Here is a 21753-nt window from a genome sequence, read left to right on the forward strand (position 1 = left end):
AAAAAGTGAAAATACAATTTTAAATATTTAACGTGTCATTGACCGCAATATGAAACTGGACAGAGACACCATATTCTGGTATATTTAATAACGACTTTTTCGACGGTTATTTGTCATTGGAAAGCCTAATCTTGCTCAATGAGACACTGTTACTACTTGATATTCGCCAAGGTTAACTCATGGAAGATTTGCTCGTAATGTTTTGAAATGTGTTGAATTCTAACCTCACATAACCTCGCAAAACTCATCTTACTTTACAACAGACACCTGACTTCATCAATATCTTATACTCTCTCTCGTTTCCATTTAAATTGTCTTATTCATATCGAGAAACACGAAGAAGCATAATATATTATTTACAAGTTTAGTAATTTCTTATGGTCTTTACTACCATCGTGTTCATATAAGATCATTGCTATAGATCATTGCGTCATGGAATAACCAAGCTGTAGGATCTTAATCACTAGAGAGACCAGATCATAATGATCAGATGATCAGGTCATAATCATTGGATGATATGATCATAATCATCAGATGATCAGATCATAATCTAGGGCTGATCAGATCATAATGATAAGAAGCTAGGGATTAGATCATGTTATACATGATTTATAATGACGAGATGACCAGGTCGTAGATTCATACAATGAGATCACCAGATCAACGTTACAGAAGTCTTGGTAAAGTCGTGAATGGTAGAATGGGAGACGTTGCTTCCAGGTCAACCGCTGACAACAGACACTCGCTTGCAGATTCATGCTGATTCTGCTCTTGTAAAACTACACCCAAATGATGCCTAAACAAGCGACACGAACCTTAGAGATATTGTTCTCTTGAAGAAATATAATAAAGCAATTCTTTGAGTCACTTTAACACAGGCACAACTCGCTTGAGAACTCACCAGGACATATGCAAAGTCGGGTCAATATTAATAGCTTCACGTAGTGATTTTTCACTCATTATCAAGTTGTTCTCTCTGTGGTAGACAATTCCCTAGAAGAAAACGATAATAAAAAAAGACATATAAAGACATTGTATTGTACAGTATGTTTACTCAAGTCTTTAAAATATCAACTATGCATTCACCAAAGCCTAGGTAGGGTAACCTAGAAGAGTCCAGTTTCATATTATCCCGCGTGTATCAGACTGCAAGTGTTTCTGGCCTAGCAAGGAACAAGTACCTCGTTGCTGATCTAAATTGGCGTGTACTTACCAAATGTTGCAAAGCACTTGTATGTTGAGGATTGACAGCAACTGCGTTTTCATAAAATTTTTTAGCCTGCTCAAAGTTTTCTAGTCGTTCAAAAATAAATCCTCGCTAAAAAATTAAAAGTTTATACGTATTGAAATATTAAACGATAAAGATTGTTTGCACATGATGAGCTTGTATATGAATAAACTAAAAATATTCTCAAAATATGTTTTCAAGAACTTCATGCATTGATTCAGAGGAATGCCTAATTCTAGCGTCCCAAATTATTCCTGTTTTCCAGCCTACCTGAAATAGAACGTCCGGAGAATGGGGAAAAAGCAAGTTTGCTTCCTTGACACAGGCTGTAGCTTCACTCTCCTTATTCAGATTAATATAAACTTCAGCTGCAACAACAATAACCGTACAGATAATTATTTCACTAATGTTACGAGCCAAGTTATGTTATACAGAAAAAACTCAGCAAATCAGCCGTAAACAGATTAAGAAGAGTTTCCAGAGAAACTAAAATTACATCTCAGGCCAAATGTGGTCACAATTTCCGTCCTGTATTTCCTCATTAGGCAAGATTTTGCAGTCAAACTTTGCTATTTTTCTTATTTCAGTTTTCAGTCTGGGAATATACTTTTCTTTGGCAGGAGAAAAGATTATTGTTATAATGCATTATGGCTATTTGCTGGCGTGGATAGTTGTTTTGAAAACTCACAGATTGTCAGCCATATTCGTGCTTGTATTGCCAGGGCCGCTGGGACGCTGAGCTGACACACAGATGTTGATCCGGCTTCCTCAGATAAGGTGCTTTCCAAACGTACTGAGGCACCAATAGAGGATGTCTCTGAAGAAGAAAGCGTCATTTTCAAACAGGAATGACTGTATATATGAATACATTTGTATCTACTTTGTGAAAATGGACTGGACAGTGCACCGCTTGTAGAGAATTACAAAACTAAAACGATATTCACCCACCATCTTGCTCGTCTCCCAGTTCAGCCAACTGTAAATTCTTTAAACTTCTTTTGTCTGACACGATTTTATCGATAAGACCGGAGCCTGTTTTCGTGGTCTCAGGTACTCTGGAAAACACAGGAGAAATGCAGATGAGAAAACGTAATATTAAAAAGGTGAACAATTTTCTGTTAGGTTTGGAATTAAAGAGCAAAGTCGTACCAAATCGGAATCACTATTCCGAAGATGAAAAATAAGCGGAATTATTGAATTTTTTCATGATTTGTTGGGTTTGCTAAGAAATGTTTTAAATACAGCTGACCTTTCGATGTCCATATCGTAAAGAGCTTTCCATGTCCGCAACAATCTCTTGCATGTAACTAGTGCCTGATCACCTCCTAGCAACAGTTCTTCTAGCTTCACCTTGAATATCAACAATCTACAACACCATGCAACGAACTTCAGAAATACCTGATTTCCAAGAACAATTAGAATATAAATCTTAACAATAACAGCTCGTTTCTATATATTTATCAGCAAAATCACTTGCAAGGTATAACGCAAAGAACACTTCAGGGGCCGGTTGTATCTAGCCCGTTTAGCTTAAACGGTGGATATGTCTAAATTAAATAACACTCCTACATTTCTCTTGAATGAGTCAACTTGAATATTATGATACAACCGGCCCGTGGTATCTGGATTGCTAAGGGTAAGTAACGTTCAGATATTTCAGTACTGATATGTATCATATGTATGTGGAATAGAAAGATACTCACAAAAAGTCGTCAGGATATTCTAACAAAGCTGTATCACAAGCGTCCAGAGCCTCGCGGTACTAGAAAAATAATTCAAAACAAACACCGTCGTTAAATTTACTATATTAACTTCGGCTAGGCATGAAATTCAGACCCTCAAGATAGTCAGCTTAGCTGTGCATTTATAGAGCTGACCTTTTTCTTCGCTGACAACAGCAAGACGATCAATTGGAGTGCAGCCAGATAATTACAGTCGAGTTTAAGAGCGGCATATGCATTGCGGAGAGCCTTCGTTGTCTGTGAATGACAGGAAAAATTGTTGAATGTTAAACGCTGAATGTCGGTTATGATTCAGATAGAGTGAAGGTAATGTACTTTGGCAAAAAAATTGCAAACCTTTCTCAAAACAGATTGTGTTAATGCAAGATGAAAAAGAGCTTCTTTGTCGTGAGGATCAAGTTCCAGACATCTTCAAATTTAAAACAAGACAATAATCATCGAATTACCCACTACCCAATACCCAGGCAGAATTATGATTATAAAATAACTTCATATTGTATAAATGACCTTGGGAACACACAACATTAAACATCATCGTTTCACCTTTCAAATGCACGAACTGCTTCCATGTGTAAATCTTTTTTTTCTTTATTTGTTAGGACTAGCGAAAAGATATTAAATATTTTAATACGTATATCAAATGCATCACCAATGTAAATCATGGATTTAAAACAATATTATTCACTTCAAAATTACCTGTGGTTGCCTTGCAGCAACGGCCAATACCAAGAGCCAAGTATCCTCTGGTGATAAGAGGGACTTTTTCAGTCATTTCAACAATTTCTCGAGCCATTTTAATACCTTCGTCAAACTGAAAACAAAAACATATGCACAATACTGCAATAAACACCAAAAGTGAACATGAAGAAAACTTTATTAAAATACAGAGTTTACATTACTTGATGGAGATTATTAATGCAAAGTTTAGCAGAATGAAGTAGAACCATCGGATCATCTGGACGAAGTTGATGACACTGCTTAAGAACTAACACAGCCATTGAATACTGAAAATCATAAAAATTACCAGTATTGACAAGTCAGTACAGTATAATACCATATACTTCTCCATCTCTCTTGTCTTACTTTGTAACACAATATCATCTATGTATTATACCTTTCTTGCACTCGCTAATGCAAGGCCAAATTGAAACCACAAATTGAATTCCTCAAAAGCTAGCTTCATAGCCCGTTCTAAACACTAAAAATATAAATATACAATTGTGATTACATCGCATTCATTCCCTCTTTTGAGTAAAGAAGGGTTCAAGTGAAAATAATGAAAGTAGGGAAACACAACTATTGCATTGAACAGAGCTCTGCTATTAATGAATAAGTACCTCAACAAGTAATGGAAACTGGGCATATCTTGACAGGCCAATCGTTAGAAGATTATAAATATGATTTCCTTCAATCATGGTTGACTTTCTTGCTTCCGAATTCTCAGGAGCAATACTTGATGTAGCGTTATGTAGAACCTTGGGGAAAAATGTGGTAAATGTACCTGAAAATATACAGCCTACTGTGCACAGTCGCAGAATGAAATCACGGAGTGTGCCTAATTTTTTGACGATTTCACAATTATTAAATGATGTTAATAACTATCATACCAATGCTTCTTTTAACAACAGCAATAAAATCACATCTTCAGTAAGATTATGAGGAACGAAGCATAATCTAATGGATAAAAATATGCAGGTCATGAATGGCCATGATGTGTGGTTGGGCCTTTGGGGTGCCAAGATGCATATCCGATATTTAAAAAATAACAATGGTTAAATCACATGGTAGTCTCTTTTAACTTTGAATGAATTGTAGACACTGCAGGCGGAGTTCTAGCTCACATACCCTCTGTCCAAATTTTGTGCACTGGATTGGAAACTAGAACTGGTGAAAGAGGTTTTTGATGGTGAGGTAGGGCTGGAGGTTTGCATCATGTAGTTCCTCTCGCTCATACCATTCATCAAGATATTAATCAATTGTTCGATTAGGACCTAAAATATTTTCACAGTGATTTCATCATGTTGGACTAAACTAAAATGGTTGGTTGTGTAAACGCTGGATAGCCTCCGGATTGCATATAAGTTCCCAGCTATAGTAGTGTATTGTAGGTCATCTCACTAAAGATTTTCATAAGCAATTTATCTTGTTTAATTACATACCTTTCTTACATCTTGTGCTGACTTTTCTTCAACGTTTCTTAAGAAATATCGTAATAGCTCAATGGCCTTGTCTGTCTGCCTAAAAAAGAAAATATAAGCAAATTACATTGATTATATTACTTGAATTTGATTGTAAACAATGCCTTTTTCTTACCCTTGTTTAACAGTCAAAACTATTAAACGACGAAATGCAATCTCCAAGGGTTGACCAATGGAAGCATACAGCTCTTCGCTGAGTACGAAACTTGATTGACTTGATTGAATTCTCGTGAGAGAGTTCTTGCTATCGCTTGTGTCACTTCCTACCAGCATGCTAAGGAAGGCATCTGTTGCATGGTTGTAGCTTGAGAGAATGTCCTGTTCTTGTATTGTTGAACTTTTGAGTTCTTCTTGACTTATACCTGAAACAATTGGTGTTAAAGTTGGTGTAATATGTATATTTGAACTCAAACAAAACAACTCCATCAAATAAAACAGAAACATGTTTGATGTACTCTGTGGCTGACAAAGGCTTAATGATAATTATTAAACAAATGTATGAGAAACTTTGAGAACCATTAAAGATAAATAGTATAGCAAGACAGGACAATAATAAGCATCAGTTTCCTGCTGATGACCAACTGAAATATATAGAAAAAAAGCAACCTTTCATTGCAAACATATCAGCAGCCATTTTCAGTCTTCTTGTGGAGCCGTCAAAATTGCTAATATCATTTTCCAACAATGCAACAAACTTTAGTGTCTCGTCGTAATCTTTAAACATGAAGTAGACTTTGCACAACAGAAATTGAACATCCACAGTAATGGGTTGCTGTAAAAATTGAGAAATGCCAAAATAAATGAAATCATATGTTGCATATTCTCAGGGGTATAAAAAACAATAATGATAAGTGAGCGGCTGCTTTTGTCTGTTCACTTACGTTTTCGTTCTCAACAAGTTTTTCGAGTTTCGTTTTTATCTCCAATAAATATGTCTTCAATGCTGGATCAGTTGTGGATTCCATCTTGTACTTGTTGAATTGAATCTCAATTTTATACTCACAATCAATCAGCATCTTGTACGGCTCTAAAGAGTGAAAGATGACCCATGCTTAGCAGCAATCAAAACATTTCATACCTGAGTATATGTTTAGGTGTAACCGTGTAAACTGGGATGTATTAAGTCCGGTTGGGCATCATCATGATTTGTCTGGATATGCAGTACATGATTATGCTGTGAACAGTGATGCTTCTCCACAAATCACACGCATTTCCAATGGAAATATTTCTGTACAAACTTTGTACAATGATTAGCTAGCTTGTTGTTGTATTTAACCAAAACATTATTTATAAAGTTTGTGTTAACTGTTAATCTAATAATACTATAATAGTCTAGAGTCTAGAGTGCGTGAATTCATGCACCAATCTGGCATGCATTATTGAAGGCTATTCATTGCATACTTTGTCTATCATAATTTCAACAAGATGCATGCAAAATTTGACAGGAACATAAATATTAGTATTGGAATACAGTATACCTGACCAAGTTGATTTTACGTTTGTCTCTAAATCGTTCAATAATTTCTGAATATCCGCCCATCTGCCATCGTTCCTCGCTCTCTCTATCTCAAGCTCGGCTCCTCGAGCGAGTTTCTTTGCCATTCTTGATGAATTTCACATTAAAATGAATCAAATCTTGAACAGTTTACAACATTTATAAAACGACGCTCTGACATTCTCCATTTTTTAATCCTACGAATACTTCAAGTTATTCGAATAAAAGGCCAAATGCGTTGACCGCCATATGTAACACTGGAGTATATAGACACCCTAGAATTCGTACTAATAAAGCAACTAATAAAGTTCAAAATTTTATTCACTATTATACTTAAATGGAATCTTCATTTATTTATAAAGTTTAAAATACATGAATGTCTAACTCGGGTGCTGCGTTCACGCTCGTAATAATAGAATTGTTTATTATATTTTATCTAAAAGTTGAACGCAAAACCTTTGAAATGTTCTCAATACAATCTAAGGAGAGTTACGGCAATTGAAGCTTTCAATTTCAACCAAACAGAGCACCGACCATATCTAAACGAAAAACAGAAACGAAATTCAGTCCAGTCTACTCCTTTCAATCCCAAGGTATGCCATTCTGTATCATTTGACCCCATTCTACTCCAATGTTCTCCTATAGTCCATATGGTCCCTATAGTCCCTATAGTCCTTATAGTCGCTATAGTCCCTATAGTCTGGCAGTCTGCCGCTGAGATTTTCAGTTGCTCACCGTCATTCTTGATATTTCCTCGTCCGCCTTTATCAGCAGTTTTCAAAAGGCTATCCAATTCATCATTTGACATTTTCTCAGCAAGACTGTTCAGGATTTTCTTCCATTCGCCAGCAGAAATTGATCCACCTGGACTAAATGTCTTCAAAGCCTCCTTAAGTTCCTCTTTTAACGCTGTGACGAGCTGTTTTGCCATCATCTGACAGAACTCGTCAAAATCCACTGCACCAGAACCTGCAATTAACACAAATTTCTCTGTGTGAACCAATTTGACTTAAATAGATAACGGGATCAGTTAATACAGTTATAGCCCAGTTTCAGGACGCAGGATTAAGGGTTTGGATAAGTTCATAACACCAAGTTTAACTGCTTTGAAAAGCTTCGCACTTATAGGCTATGCACAAGTGAATGGGGATATTGTATCACTAAGTTGCAGGCACACGAGGTTGCTTAGCAACGCCATGATCACGTACCATCCTCGTCGACCTCGTTGATCATATCTGTCAGTTCCTTCTCCGAGGGATTTTGTCCCAATTTTGCCATGACATCCTTTAGTTCTTCTGTGGACACAGTTCCATCTCCATCCACATCAAACATTTTAAAAACCTCTTTGAATTCTGAAATTGTGTAAAAAAAAGTGAGGCTAAATTGTGCCAATTTTGGACGGAATGATCCGCCAAACCTGTTGCTTGAAATATAGCATTAATTGACATCTGTTAGACGACCATTCTCACCATCTTTCTGCTCGTCTGTAATGTTGTAACTCTGAAATAAAAAAACAAGTCGTTGGACCATGATTAGGGCCGCTGAGAGGGAGGGGTAGGGAGGGCAATTTGCCCCGTGCCCCTAAACCTGAAGGGGCCCCCGACTTAAGAAAGAACCTAAAATTATTTTACTGGTACACTGCCATTTTTCGGCGGACTCGACCATGGTCGAATACGCTGTTTTCCGTTACACTCGACCATGGCTTATTCGACCATAGTCCAATGTCGAGGGGTCTCCAGGAAGGAACCCAACCAAAACCAACACTGTCATATCATGGATAGTTAGTAAAAGAAATAAAGAAGAATAACAATAGAAAAATAGAACAGAATCGACGAAGATAAAAAATAAGAACTTGTGAAATAATGATACATACAATTTAGGCCCAAATTGTACCGGCGAATCAAGCGGCTATACTAAACACAAAATTAACAAAACATTTCAGTAAACTAAGCCATTCAGTCATTTATATTGAGTTTCCTTTAGAGAATGATGACTATTTTGACGTTAAAAACCAACAAGGATTGTTTCAAAACGCTAAAATTTCTGAAAGAATATCAAAACACTAAAATTTCTCGCTAAAAACACTTAAAAAACGTTTAGGCGTTTAAATCTTGAATTATCAAGCGTGTGCCTTATTAGTCGTTTTCTATGCATATACTTGTTAGGGACCGCCTCCCGAGACCAGGAAAAGCTTAAATACGTTAAATTTATCTTCGCTCTCAGGGCTAGCCACTGTAGCTGATTCGTCTATGACGCTAGGCTTGTGGCGATGCATACTCTGTTCCTCACTGAGACGTAACGGTTAGGTGCACATACATCATGGTCTGGGGGCCGTAGTGCATCTCCCCCTTAGACGGCCGTTAAGATGTGAGTTATGGGGGGGAGTTCTTCCTATAGCAACTGTCCTTGCACCTTTCGTAGTTGTAACTATGCTGAATATTGCAGCCGGTTGTATAACCAGGTTAGATTGTGGCATAGGCTGGATGATCTCTTTTGGGTGTTTTTAGGTTCTTTCCAAAATTTTTTTTCTTTCCAAATTTTTCTTTTACATACAAAAAACACTGTTATTCAACATATATGGAACGGATATGGTTCGAAAAAAAATATATATCGACTAAAAACCACCTTAATTAACCCCTGAATACTCTCCCCAGTCTCTGCATGATATAGGAGGCAATGAATTAAACAATATAAGAGTTCATTCATAAACATCAAACATTTACTGTATTATCAGCATTTTGATCAACCTTACAGCAGTAAAAAAGCAACAAAGACATTCAGACGGTCAACTCTGCATTCTCGTTAGTGCCTTCAGTCCGAGCACTGTCAATCAAAATCTGGATAAATCTGCTGGCTTTCCCTGCGAGTTTTCAAATTCATATTTCAAAATATCTGACATTGAAAGCAACTCAAGATTTTCTACTAATTGTGGACCCCGTTTTCCGGCGGACTTGACCATTGTCGAATATGCCATTTTCCGGCCGACTCGATCATGGTCGAATATGCCATTTTCCGGCGGACTCGACGATGGTCGAATACGCCATTTTCTGGCGGTAATGTTTTACTATTATGTGGCTTTATGCACGTATACTTAGTTTTTTATTGCCGTTTAATCATTGGTATGTTTCTGAGTGAGTTAGAGCCGCATGCTGGCAGATTTAGAAAGCTTTTTACGCCTATGCCAAACCCTGCAATGGGAGCAGAACTCTTATAACTACGATGAGTTCCACGTTATGTTATGTTGGTTTGGACCAAAAACTTGTCGGATGTCTTGTGGAGGAATTGTTCCTATTTGAAAGACTTCATTGTCAAGTTAAGCAATTACTATTGTCCCCCATTGAACTGATTGTTACTAATCAGCAATCATGGAGGCGCACCCGTGATTCGTTATTAAAACACGGGTAGTTGTTGGCCATGTTCGTCTTGACGTGGAAACATATGGACGATATTCACTCAACAACGGAAACCTTTGAAACCAACGATTGAATTTTGCGCATATATTTCGACAGAGTACAAGGTGTACTTGCAATTTGCAATGCTACAGGAAGTCCAGTATTTCAGTCCAAGAAGAAATAGAAATGATCAAATTTAACGAACTTTCTCGTAAATGAATTTGGAAACAATCGTTGCTTCTTAATTTATCATAATTGTAAACGTCTAGACCAGATATTTTGCCTTCAATCTGCGCGTATGACAAAAACGATGATGATGACAAGGTTCTCAAAAGGTTAAGCTGTGTTTAAAATAAAAATTAAAAAAACGCAGATCTAACTCCCACTTGACTTATTTACGGTAACAGTCAGCAGTTTCAAATTTCTCCATACAACTCTAGTCTCTAGTCATATGCCAAGTCTTGTATTACAATTACAAGACCCTAAATTTAAAACGAGTCCGTCAAAAAGAATTTTTTGAATGACCTTATTACTTTTGCAAATGTACTTCAAGTTGAAGATACATTTACTGCCAAATCCAACTAGGATAGCGGTCTGACCTGGGTTGCCTGAGCTGTGAACGTTTCACAAATGACACCAGAATATTAATGTTGTGGTGTATACAAATACCAAGCGTCTGGCAGAAAATTAAAGAACTTAAAATATGCACTGTTAAACTGCGTTTATGCCTATATCGCTCTATATTAGCAAATTTACAGACTTGTTGGTTACTCAGGAAAATCGGAGAGAGTATATTTTTAATAAAAGCCGATATATTCAATGACAGATTTTGCACATCACCACAGCATGTGAAGACTCTATCAACATGGCTGCCCCTCTTGTGATCAATTATAAATAACATTTCAAAATTAACCTACGAACACTCTTCAAGTTGACAGATCAATTTATTACACTGTACTTGACCAATTTTCATGAATTGCTACGTATTATTCACTGCCCATCCTAGTCGCGCATTGCACAGTTGCCAATGGTAATGCAAGCGACAATCCTATCGGACATATACGATTTATATGTTTTCCAAAACTAAGCGATTCGCGTTCATTTCCCACAAACACAAGACCTAGTCTGTTGTAATAATGTGTTACAAAATAGTTGTTAACGTTTTCTTACCATTTTGTCGGTCGACAGTGGTGCAAGTTTGGTACAGACTGCTAAGCGTTATGCCACAGTGATGGTTGCTCTGCCTGAACTGTCAAAGTGCAAGCCGACTGAACGTAGTTACCGGTCTCCAGGGGTAGGCGTGTTATTGACATAGCTATTTCCTGTATGCCCAAAGAATTTGGTGTGTTTTTGATATTTATAAAACGGATATGATGTCATGATTTTACTAAAAAGCGAGATCCTATTCTACTTTTGAGAGGTGCAAATTAGTGGGGAGTATTATATGTTGTACAAGAAAATATCAGTGGAGTGAATAAAGCACAAAAGTTTCGAAGATGCCAAATTTACGTCTCTCAAACGTTGAATTGGATTGCAAGTTGCAAGAAAATTTGCATCGTTGTAAAATTTGCATCGGAGTTTAGTGCTGACACTGTAGACTGATTTCTACGGAGAAGAAACACATTTTGACAAGGAAGACGCCGAGTGTTTCAACCAAGAGGTCTTGACCGTTGTGAGCCACCGAATGATTTTACTGTGGATTTTAATCAGAGACAAATTGGAATTGACAAAGTGGAGTCTAGGCTAGCCTTCTCGCAACCTCATAACCAGGGTCTTACTCGCAGACCCCGCTTGAAAATTTCCGGGCAGGTTCTGCGAGCAGGCTAAGTGGAATCCTATTTTTGTAGGTTCAACAGCTCAGTGGGTTAAACGCACCTGCTGACAAATCGGCTTGATCGAAGTTTTGTCAATCTTTGAGCTCACAGGCTGTGCCGGAATATAGACCTTCTTCATATGGGCACTGAGAGTGACACCATGAAAATAAAAAGTACCGGTTTTGAAAAGAAACCGCCGTTTAATTATATTGGCTGAGATATTACCAAAAAGACTGAAAAACCTATTCGGTTATTCGATCAACTAAATTAAAATTACACACTGGCACTGCCTTACAGTTTTACTAATTAAAATGAAAGCATTATTTATTCTGCACGCTATTCTAAAAAGTGAGTGTCCTCTTGTAACACTGAGCTTCAAGCTTACTACGCCTTACTCATCATTTTCTTGAATTCTACACGAAAAAGAACATACATCAGTCTTTCGGTTCATCTTGATACACACAGGAACATCTTGATACACAGAGGAACATTGGGAGGACCCTGGAGGGGGGGCGGGAAATACTGTGGTCCCCTCTCCACTAGCATTTTAAGCTCAACTATACTTGTGCGGTATAGTGCAGGCCATTAATCTTGGAGAATAGAAACTAAACCAGAACCATATCCGGCACAGAAGCTAAGCATTGAATGACAACCAAGAACCGAAAAATGCATTGACTAAAAGTTGACTTGTAGTCGGTGACAGTCACTAGCTTATTTGGCATTACCGGAATATGTACATATAACAGCATACGGTTTCTCCTTAAATTAAACCTCGCAAGTTAACTCTCCTTACAAGTTGGGAAACAAGGTCGAAACGTTGTGAAGTTTTTTTGTCTATTTTAGGCAGTTGTTATACCAAATTTGACATGAAGTTGTTTCAATACGCTGCTCCCTGACTTCTTAGTTTCTCCTATAAGCTAGAGCTTTCACTGTTATTAGAAGCTTGTTTTCCGAGCAACATTTGTACATGAGTTAGGAGTGCCCTTGCTGAAGACTGTACACCTAGTGGAAGAAAATACTACAGTAAACTATTTACCTTCAAAACCGACTTTTCCATCTTTATCCGTATCTGCCGCTGCAATCATTTCGTTAATCTCTTTATCACTTAATTTCACTCCCATGTTTTTCATCGCCTTCTTGAGCTCATCTTGTGTGATATAGCCGCTACCATCGGCGTCAAATGCCTTAAACGCATCTTCCATTTCCTTTTCTTCTGCTGCTCGCAACAATTTTTGAAATTCTTTGAATGACAAAGTCTTGCTACCTGACATAATAATGATGACCATGGTTGTCAGTCAAAATTTCACTTTAATTTAAACCGTTAACTGAAGGATTTCTATACTACATTTTTGGCGACTTCAGTCCACTGGGTCAGCGTATTTGAGACATGCACTAGTAATACTATTTTATACTTACACTAAATATATACTGAGTAGTAATTTTATGGTAAATTAGATATATTGCCTAGTTTAGCTTAAATTCATGATCACATCAGCATTACAGTACACTTACTGGAATTGGGAATAGCGGATAGCTGCCCTTCTTGTTCGTACTTCTCCCCCCCCTTCTTGTTCGTCCTTCTCCCCCCTTCTTGTTCGTCCTTCTGCCCGCCCCTCTTGTTCGCTCTTATCTCCTCCCCCTTTGACTTTTACACGTTTACTCAAATCAAAGTCGAAAAACTTACCGTCTTTGTCATAATCTGCCAATAGTTTTTTAACGTCTTCGTCAGAAATTTGGCGACCAAGACTCTTCATAGCTTTACTTAATTCATCAAATGTAATCTGACCACTGCCATCTGTATCAAACGCGTCGAAGGCCTCTTTTTCTTCTAAAAGCGGGTAAAATATTTGCATGTAAAGATTGGTTCACAGCAGGCTGTTCACCAATTAGGAGCGAGGATGTGGGGTCACTGGATCTGGGCAGTCCTTACAATTGGTCTCTCAAATTGTAGGGAAATCTGCACTTATACACGAATTCCTTGAGATTAGATTTGGAATTGATCCTTATCAATTATAAATCTAATTTAAGACTTAATCCTAATCCCAACGTACTGATCTAAAGGATTAAATTCGTATCAATTAATTATGTACTAGTAGCTAGTTGATTGGTACGCGTCGTCATGCAATCAGGATTGAAAAGTTCAACTTTACTAACCCTTTTCTTTATTGCAGCAGCTCTAAAAAAATAAAAAGATAATTATAAACATACCTAGCTAACTACTAAAGGACTATCCCCGTACTCAACGTAGCGTGTGTTTTTTTCTAGTAAAACTTCTCGTATACTTAGACAAACAATCTCTTGGGTAACTCGAACACACAAATAGCTTTCCTGGTTCAAAAGTTGGCATTACCGCTCAACAACAAGAAATAAAGGTCATCTGTGCGATATTTTATCTCAGTTTCACCACGCCCTTTTCCCTGGGACGTCTGGGCATACCGGGGGATATTTCGGTACACCTGTTTGTTTAGTGTTTACACTGTGATGATTCCTCAAAGTAAAAAAATGTTGAAAACGTTTATATCTTGTGTACGTATTGTGTTACATCGCGTCCTACGTTTGACTTTTGAAGGGCTAGTCGTGGAAACTTCTAGAAACTTCCACTAAGGTTGCGATGACTTCATGTTTATGAAATAGCTCATAAATTATGACTTGTTCTGCTCTATTGAACAGCGCCCTTCTTTTTATATCCAAATGACGCCAACCGCAAGTCAACACCCATGCAAGAATTATCATGCATTCATGATTCATTGATACCTTTACAATTTGACGACCCTCTATACTATACAGTACTAGCTAGATTATAAAACGCTCTAGAAAAACAATTCTGGTTTGCATTGGAAACGAACTTGCGTGCTTTTTGGTATGATGGTCGTTACTAGATTTGCACAAACAAGTTTTATATTCTAAGAGATTTGTCGAGGTTTAAAAACATACGTGTCTTGTGTATTAAATTGTCTCTACATTACGTTGGTCTCCACCGTTTCCTCGATATATAGGTAAATATGACCTGTCCTGGTCTTAATTCTAGACGAGAGTTCGTGAAGTTGTTAAGTTTTATAGCTCAAAGTCAAATACACAAAGAATGCCAATTCGAACGCTATCCACAAGTTAGCTAGTTTTATACCATAGCATATGTCTGCAACGAGAGCCCTATATCACTTTACCACAACATATCAAATTTTAGATGTTCTTGTGCTTGAATTTTAAGACCTCGGTGGACAGTATAATGGTAAAATATTGCAAGTTACGCCCAACATTAAGATACTAATCACCCAAAGGCAAAGTTTAACTAAGGACCAATACAACAATTACGCTTTTGCGAAATACGAAGATGAGTAAAAGGTCTAGCTCCTGGTCTCGTTTACCAGGTTTAACACACGTCAACGATGTAGAGCGATGTAAGTTGCAAGGTTTATACTTACCATTTTGCTTCGGAGTTTTATCTTGAGTTGTTCTTTCGCTTCGAGACTGACAACTGTTGTTTGACTGACAATTGCTTTATACAGCGTATATTATACACAACAGATTATGCAAAATATGCCGTTAAGAACATTCTCTCAAGCTCTTGAGGTCTTTAAATAACCGCAAATGACCTCAAACAAAGGGCTATCGCGCTGTTGGATATAATGACGTTCTGATGCCTGATAACATTTGCATTTTAAACGGAAATATTTGATTGAAAATGTGCTTACAGAGTAAATATTGTTTTCCTAAGAATGCGTAATCTTTTTATCTTGGACTGCTGAATTGCTATGTGTTATGTTACATACCCGTTACCAACTGAACTGTCTAGACAACTCGTTTGCTTCTCATCTGTAATCTGCAGAATTTCTTAATCTGATGTACCGTAGTTTTGTTTTGTGAATAAATAACAAGCGTAGCGTTTTTGTGAGCAAAACAGCGCTGGGTACAAGGTTGCAACCTCTTGCGTTTTGTAGGAGCAAGGCCGCAATCTTTCATATGTGTCACATGAAACCCGTAAGGCAGGAACTATACCAACGGGATCAACTGCTTTGTGGATAAGCAAATTTTAAAAAATCATCTTTTAAAATCGGTTCACAGCGGTTGGATTCCAGCAATGTTCCATTTGCGCTAGTCTAGAACGTCTTTTTATAGTCTTTCATGTCAAGAATTTCCGACACATTGTCAGCTCAAGATATCTAGAAATACGATCTGTGACTGCCACGTTCCACTCTATTCTCAGTTGTTATAAGGCTTGGTTTAAATGTCGTGCTCAATCGTGACTAATGCAATTGATACAATAGATAAAATATTGAAGCCTCGACAACCTTCATTACTTATTATCTCATCTATTGTCTCCAATTCCCATTCTTATTATCATTCGCTCTTGTCTCAATTTTCACTCAGCAATTTTGCTGCCACTCAACTTTTTTTTTCCTGCGATGTTCTTTTGATGGATGGATGGGGGGGGGGGTGCGTAGGCGCGTAGCGTGCGGGGGGGAGCTTAAAGTGATAAAACAGATTATCAAAGTTTTGCATCTAATGACAATATCCAATCAATAATATTATATTCACTGAATACGATAGCATAAACATCGGTACACCATAACTATTTTACATCCATCAAATGGACCGTGGTTATTGATGGGTTCAATTCCACAACGCCAGAATGACCGGGTGGGTCGTCATTAATAAAAGAATCGCGTTCAGATACTAATATAGAGATCAGTCACAAATGTACGCTGGGGCAGTGGCTGGGGTCCTCCAAAAGCACCTCCGTGCACTCGCGCAGCTTAACCACTGAACTATTCTAAACACTGTAGTGTGCATATTCTGCTGATGACAAGTTCTCTAATTTCACTTCTGACACCAAATATTCATAATACTTCATTTAAAGTAGTTTATTTAACATCCTTACTTCCAGTCTAACAAGTAGTAGTTATTTACATATGTGTTAAAACACTGCTTGCATCGAAAACTACCCTTAAAACTGATCTCATATTCACTTGCATTCAGTGGATGGACCACAGGCAAATGCACAGACCAGTTCTCTTTCTGAGATCAGTTGACATAAAACTGTCATCCCATTGGCACATGATATTTATTGGTTCATCTAGTTTTGCTAATGTGGTATAATATAGGTTTGGTAATACACTGTTTTAATCCTAAAACCATAGAAACAAACACATTCCTTGGTATGGTTAATTCTGACAAAAAATTGCCATTATAGTTAAAATTCTTCAGCATCCCTGGATTAGTAAAACACATGAAGTTTACATATTTTTAAATATATATTTGGAAACTGAGAGCTATCACTAAGACGTGACAATATGGTAAGAATGACCATGTTGATGAATGCAAAAGAAATCCTTGTAAAGAAAAAATCTGATTTCTGAAAAATCTGAACTGTGATTTCCACGATCACACGAATAACTTATGGTAAAAGCAAGTCTGCCGACAAGCGGTAAAATTAAGTTACATATTGTACCAAAGTAATTTTCACTTACAGATGATCTTAAGTCATAATGCATCAAGTAAGTGGGGTAAAAAAAATCTACAAGCAAAGAACAAACAGTGCAGATGCATTTTGTTTCTTTTCAGCCAACTAAACACGCAATTACTTTCTCTAAAAATATCTTAGTGATAGCCAGTTATAATAATTTCTCCCGAAATGGCAATATGACATGCTGTCCGTTGTCCTGAAGGTTGCAAATTGTTTTGAAACATTTGCCAACAAGCCTGCAGAGATATTTCCATACATTGTATGTACTTCCCACAAAACTTACAGCTGAAAATCCCTTCAGATTTCCTCCAGGGCTGCAGGCTGTTCCTCAATAAGATGGTCAGTTTGAATTTGTTGCAGAGCTTGTTGTTGTTGCTGTTGTTGCTGTTTGTTTCCTTTGGCATGGGTCAGGATGTGTGACTTTAGGTTTGTTGACTGGGCAAATCTCTTGTTGCAAGAATCAAATGGACAGACATAGGGACGGTCACCTGTATGTATTCTAACGTGGGTTCTGAGGTTGAAATCAAGCGAGAACCGCTTGCCACAACCCTCGAAAGTACACTAAACATAAAAAAAAGTTGCTTTATCAGAAGACAGTAATGTAGCATGTTAAACCATTTGGTATTTCATCAGCAGTGGCTACAATCATTGCCATGTGTAAATAATTTACCTGGAATGGTTTCTCTCCAGTGTGCACGAGTTGATGTCTTTTGAGTTTCGAACTTTCGACAAATGCCTGACGTAATGCAAAAAAAAGTCATTATCAGAGCCTCGAAAATTATAGAACTTTAACATCTTGATTTTACAACATACACACCTTGCCGCATTCGGCACAGACATGAACACGCGGTCCGTGAGTATGGAGATGCTTTCTCATCGCAGAATTATCACGAAACATCTTTGTGCAGCCCTAGGAAAATAGAAAGATGCTTCAACATCATTGCATCAACATACAGACCGTTTTTGTTGATTTTCAAACCCTACCTTGTGTGGGCAAGCAATCGTTCTAGGTTCATTATCATCCTTTGACTTTTTTGGCCTCATCCTAAACCAAATGGAAATAGCTGGTTTGAGTAAAGTTAATGGTCCACATCACAGCTATAAATACTTGAAAGTGAAAATATTTATGATGATTATTGTTTTTGCTCAGTTTTGCAAAATAATAGTAGCTGCTTCTTCAGTCTCCTACCACAAATCAAATCTCCAAGTCCATATCATTACTGCCCTCTTGAAAATATATGATGAAATCTAACTCAAATATTTCCTCAACATTTCAATTTTCAAATTCTTATCAAACTATAATATGTGTTTTAAATTACTACCCTTGCTCTTTGTTAGAGGTGTCTAGTGAAATTAACGCTATCAATAGCGTTAATTATGTATTTATACTGTAAGTTCTCAGATTGCATGTGAAGTGCAAGATTCTATAGATCACGTACGAAAGCCGATGATTCAGAGCTAGTTCTTTTTACAAGTTTTCAAGCTGTTATAGGCCATATATTGTTCACACGAACTTCAAAAAACTGAAGCATAACTGAACAAAGACCTTAACAAAGACAAACAATCGTTGCTAAAAGCAATGAGGAACCCGCTTCGGTCAAGTTTTCAAGCGTGAAAACCCCGCCATCTTTGAAACGCGCGGCCATGTTTGAAAACGAAGCAACATGGCCGAAAAACATGGCCGCCAAAAACAACAAATGTATTTAAATGTACATTTTACCTTGCAAATTCTGCTAGCTGCTTCGGATCGTTGAGGTCGATGCCGGGAAAGCCTTCTGGGGGCAGCTTCTTTCCCGTCATGTAATCAGAGAAATCTGGCTGGTCGTCTTCGTTATCAAGATCGTGGTTCTTATCTTCTGCGAAGGGAAAAAATGAACACTAATGTTAACACGGCAAAACCAGGCATTTCGAAGCGACATGACTCGAAATCAGAAACATATGCGAAGAAGGAGATATCGTACGAGGCATGGAAAATAATTTCACGTACCAGACGCCCACATCAAGACTGAAAATTCGCCTTCAAGCGTCTTGACTTGAACTTGCCTCTGCTCCCATTTTCGCGTACCTTTCTGATCAAGTTCACCATCGTCTTCGACTCGTTTTCCCCCACGACCCCGCGTACCTTGTAGTTTGCTATGTTTCCCAGCTCCTTTGTATCGCCCTGGTCTACCTTTCCGTTTGTTTCGTGGCGGAGGGCTGTCCAAAGCTTCGTGTTGTCTTGACTCTTCGATCACTTCCTCGCTCGTTTGCACGACAACCTCTTCCCGTTCTGGCTCAGCAAGCGGCTGCAGCGCTATCATAGGTTGTGTTTCAATCTGGATTTCTTGCTGTGGCTCTAACATTGTCTCCACTTCGACCTCGACTTCTCCAACCCCGGGCAAATGGTGTTGCTGTTGTTCCGCCATATTGCTATCGCGGATTCTTCTTCCATGCAAAGCCGGGCAAAAACTTCGTCAACTGCCGTCGAGCACTCGATCAGAACCCGCTGCACCAATCAGCGTGCGCCTTCAAAACGACGTCACAAAAGTTAGAAAAGTTTACATAATTATAACACGACTGTCTGTAATACTAAAACTGGAGCACACCCTTCTCTTATACATAGGAACCATGAGTCAAAGCATTCTTGAATCCATTGTATCATCATGCAACGAAGCAGATGGTGCTAAACTCATTTGGGGTAACACCATACATTGGAATGGGATCAGTCACGATTCTACATCTGCTCTTTTATTGTTTGAATTTGCCTGTGCAGGTCACAAGGAGAATTCACACCATAGTTCACACACAGTGTCTTGTCGGGCTTGATTCTGGCTTGACGTTAGATGTTAGGTAATAAAATGACCCAGGTGTAAAGATGAAGCAACCAAGTTCATGCGTAAGCCATGTCGGCCAAATATTTTTGAGAAATGAAGTATCCGAGAAGTTGTGGCGCCCGCGTTAAAACGTACACTCTATAAACAAACAAAAAAATAAAAAAGGACCGAGCAGTCAAACGTAAAAAAAGATATATTCCCAAGTGTTTACGAGATATTTTGAATTTATACATGAATCTGTAGTGTCTTTATCATCCTGCAATATCATGGGACTGAATAGTTCAACCATGCTACAAGATCAAGACATTGAACAGATCAAAAAAGAGACAGGATGTGAGTACCTCCTTTTTCACGTAGGTTTTCTAACAATGGTGAAGATTTTCACAAGCGTCCCCCATATGGAGACTACATTTTCTATTTCACAGTTTCAGAACAGCAAATCAAAAGGCTGTACATAAGATTTTTACATCTCGATTCCCGGGGAAGCGGAACACTGAGGTATAAAACACGCGTAGAATACAATTTATTTCATTGAAAAACACAAATACATTCACCGATTTACCTGATGGTTTTTCATGCATTTTATAGCCGTGAAGATTTTGGAAGGATACCGGAGCTAGCTATTAATCCTCTTAACGAACGAATCATTGATTCGTTTTATTTTAACTGCAACGAGAATGAGTATGTTTACACAAGGAATATTGTGAAACTTCAGACGCGTAGCGTCATGACAGGACGTCAATTTTTTTTGTTTATTTTTCTAAGTGAGCAAGAGGAATGTAATTTTCGAGAATTCATGAAAACATTGGCACACTTCCGTCAGTTTTCAAAGAAAGGGCACAACCCGTTGAACACAGAGGAGGAGAAACTCAAATGTGGGTGAAACAAATTAAGACAGAAATGGATGAACAAACCCCCATCTGTTTTTGATTGATTTATGGTAGCAGTCATCTTCATGTGCATTATCCCCTTCTCCCAGAGCCTCTATAGACAATCTCGTCCAAGCCACACATCCATCTTGAATACAAGTGCTTTAGAGGTTGAATTTTGATAGTTTTGTTTTCTGCAGTTATATTCAGCATTTATGATATTGACAAGGATGGAATTATTACTCAAGCAGACTTGTTAAAGGTAATTGTTGCATATACACCTCTGACATCCCTGGTGTGTTTTCATACGAACATTGAAAAAGAGGAGCTTGTTCCGCTTCTGAGATGAAACCTCTTTTAGAGGTGAGTAGATTAGTCTAGATTTCTTAAACTCACTGCTGGAATTCATTGCTGTTCCATTTAGATATTAGAAATGATGGTTGGAGTGAATATTGGTAGGGAACAGTTGGAACTAATTGCTCACAGAACGATCAAAGATGCCGATGCTGATATAGATGACCGCATTGATTTTGATGAATTTAAGAAGGTAACATCCTTACATATCAATCACACTACCATGCAGTTTTCTACTAAAGATCTTGTTCTTGTTTCCCGTGGTCTTGTTTAGGTGATGAAAACGGAGGAAATCGCTACAAAGATGACAGTTCGGTTTCTAAACTAATGTTAAAACAATCAAGTGCATTTGGAGGCAATTCATTAATTGTATATATAATGTAA

At 37.8% G+C, this 21753-nt stretch overlaps 5 protein-coding genes across 6 annotated transcripts; 1 reads left to right on the plus strand and 4 right to left on the minus strand.

The window, feature by feature from the left end:
- Position 1: 1 nt before the first annotated feature.
- On the minus strand, positions 2-6845 carry LOC114519921 (tetratricopeptide repeat protein 7B-like). Its single transcript, XM_028540094.1, has 22 exons — positions 6647-6845; positions 6050-6195; positions 5775-5940; positions 5284-5530; positions 5130-5208; positions 4816-4961; positions 4578-4644; positions 4308-4445; positions 4085-4168; positions 3870-3974; positions 3667-3781; positions 3514-3571; positions 3307-3379; positions 3106-3207; positions 2932-2990; positions 2478-2594; positions 2177-2283; positions 1917-2045; positions 1499-1596; positions 1214-1318; positions 902-993; positions 2-796 (listed from the first exon to the last, which is right to left on the minus strand). The coding sequence occupies exons 1-22, from the start codon at positions 6768-6770 to the stop codon at positions 667-669; spliced, it is 2487 nt and encodes an 828-aa protein (XP_028395895.1). The 5' UTR covers positions 6771-6845; the 3' UTR covers positions 2-666.
- Positions 6846-6966: 121 nt separating this feature from the next.
- LOC114519930 (calmodulin-like) lies at positions 6967-11342 on the minus strand. Its single transcript, XM_028540108.1, has 5 exons — positions 11226-11342; positions 8133-8163; positions 7872-8015; positions 7399-7632; positions 6967-7202 (listed from the first exon to the last, which is right to left on the minus strand). Exons 1-5 carry the CDS (start codon positions 11226-11228, stop codon positions 7177-7179), a joined length of 438 nt encoding a protein of 145 aa, XP_028395909.1. The 5' UTR covers positions 11229-11342; the 3' UTR covers positions 6967-7176.
- Positions 11343-12049: 707 nt separating this feature from the next.
- On the minus strand, positions 12050-15375 carry LOC114519931 (calmodulin-like). Its single transcript, XM_028540110.1, has 5 exons — positions 15292-15375; positions 14024-14045; positions 13554-13697; positions 12906-13133; positions 12050-12282 (listed from the first exon to the last, which is right to left on the minus strand). Exons 1-5 carry the CDS (start codon positions 15292-15294, stop codon positions 12254-12256), a joined length of 426 nt encoding a protein of 141 aa, XP_028395911.1. The 5' UTR covers positions 15295-15375; the 3' UTR covers positions 12050-12253.
- Positions 15376-16716: 1341 nt separating this feature from the next.
- LOC114520232 (transcriptional repressor protein YY1-like) lies at positions 16717-19813 on the minus strand. 2 transcript variants are annotated; one of them, XM_028540461.1, is made up of 6 exons: positions 19321-19813; positions 19054-19189; positions 18318-18378; positions 18151-18243; positions 18004-18069; positions 16717-17894 (listed from the first exon to the last, which is right to left on the minus strand). In XM_028540461.1, the coding sequence occupies exons 1-6, from the start codon at positions 19736-19738 to the stop codon at positions 17631-17633; spliced, it is 1038 nt and encodes a 345-aa protein (XP_028396262.1). In that variant the 5' UTR covers positions 19739-19813; the 3' UTR covers positions 16717-17630. The 2 variants fall into 2 exon arrangements, with proteins under 2 accessions (XP_028396262.1, XP_028396263.1); XM_028540462.1 differs by having other exon boundaries at positions 19456-19812.
- A 459-nt stretch (positions 19814-20272) lies between these two features.
- Positions 20273-21733, plus strand: LOC114520084 (calcineurin B homologous protein 1-like). Its single transcript, XM_028540288.1, has 7 exons — positions 20273-20479; positions 20572-20644; positions 20735-20827; positions 20912-21021; positions 21216-21277; positions 21440-21562; positions 21644-21733. Exons 1-7 carry the CDS (start codon positions 20413-20415, stop codon positions 21695-21697), a joined length of 582 nt encoding a protein of 193 aa, XP_028396089.1. The 5' UTR covers positions 20273-20412; the 3' UTR covers positions 21698-21733.
- The last annotated feature ends 20 nt before the right edge of the window (positions 21734-21753 follow it).

The sequence above is a fragment of the Dendronephthya gigantea genome, unplaced genomic scaffold (genome assembly GCF_004324835.1).
Source record: "Dendronephthya gigantea isolate DGI-Jeju-01 unplaced genomic scaffold, DenGig_1.0 000015F, whole genome shotgun sequence".
Taxonomy (NCBI): Eukaryota; Metazoa; Cnidaria; class Anthozoa; order Malacalcyonacea; family Nephtheidae; genus Dendronephthya; species Dendronephthya gigantea.

What these genes read in the sequence shown, in the direction of transcription:
- LOC114519931 (XM_028540110.1), bottom strand. An exon ending in GGCAGATTATGACAAAGACG is followed by an intron (nt 13,134 to 13,553) that starts GTAAGTTTTTCG and finishes TTATTATGTCAG; the next exon opens with GTAGCAAGACTTTGTCATTC. An exon ending in TGGAAAAGTCGGTTTTGAAG is followed by an intron (nt 12,283 to 12,905) that starts GTAAATAGTTTA and finishes TTTTTCGTGTAG; the next exon opens with AATTCAAGAAAATGATGAGT.
- LOC114519921 (XM_028540094.1), bottom strand. Translation starts at nt 6,770, where the DNA reads ATGGCAAAGAAACTCGCTCGAGGAGCCGAGCTTGAGATAGAGAGAGCG. An exon ending in CGTAAAATCAACTTGGTCAG is followed by an intron (nt 6,196 to 6,646) that starts GTATACTGTATT and finishes TTCACTCTTTAG; the next exon opens with AGCCGTACAAGATGCTGATT. An exon ending in CATTAGCGAGTGCAAGAAAG is followed by an intron (nt 3,975 to 4,084) that starts GTATAATACATA and finishes TATGATTTTCAG; the next exon opens with TATTCAATGGCTGTGTTAGT.
- LOC114520232 (XM_028540461.1), bottom strand. Translation starts at nt 19,738, where the DNA reads ATGGCGGAACAACAGCAACACCATTTGCCCGGGGTTGGAGAAGTCGAG. An exon ending in CAGCTAGCAGAATTTGCAAG is followed by an intron (nt 18,379 to 19,053) that starts GTAAAATGTACA and finishes CATTTGGTTTAG; the next exon opens with GATGAGGCCAAAAAAGTCAA. An exon ending in TCTGTGCCGAATGCGGCAAG is followed by an intron (nt 18,070 to 18,150) that starts GTGTGTATGTTG and finishes GCATTACGTCAG; the next exon opens with GCATTTGTCGAAAGTTCGAA.
- LOC114519930 (XM_028540108.1), bottom strand. An exon ending in TACAGACGAGCAGAAAGATG is followed by an intron (nt 8,016 to 8,132) that starts GTGAGAATGGTC and finishes ACACAATTTCAG; the next exon opens with AATTCAAAGAGGTTTTTAAA. An exon ending in AGGAAATATCAAGAATGACG is followed by an intron (nt 7,203 to 7,398) that starts GTGAGCAACTGA and finishes TTTTTCGTTTAG; the next exon opens with ATATGGTCGGTGCTCTGTTT.
- LOC114520084 (XM_028540288.1), top strand. Translation starts at nt 20,413, where the DNA reads ATGGGACTGAATAGTTCAACCATGCTACAAGATCAAGACATTGAACAG. An exon ending in TTTAACTGCAACGAGAATGA is followed by an intron (nt 20,828 to 20,911) that starts GTATGTTTACAC and finishes TATTTTTCTAAG; the next exon opens with TGAGCAAGAGGAATGTAATT. An exon ending in ATTTTGATGAATTTAAGAAG is followed by an intron (nt 21,563 to 21,643) that starts GTAACATCCTTA and finishes GGTCTTGTTTAG; the next exon opens with GTGATGAAAACGGAGGAAAT.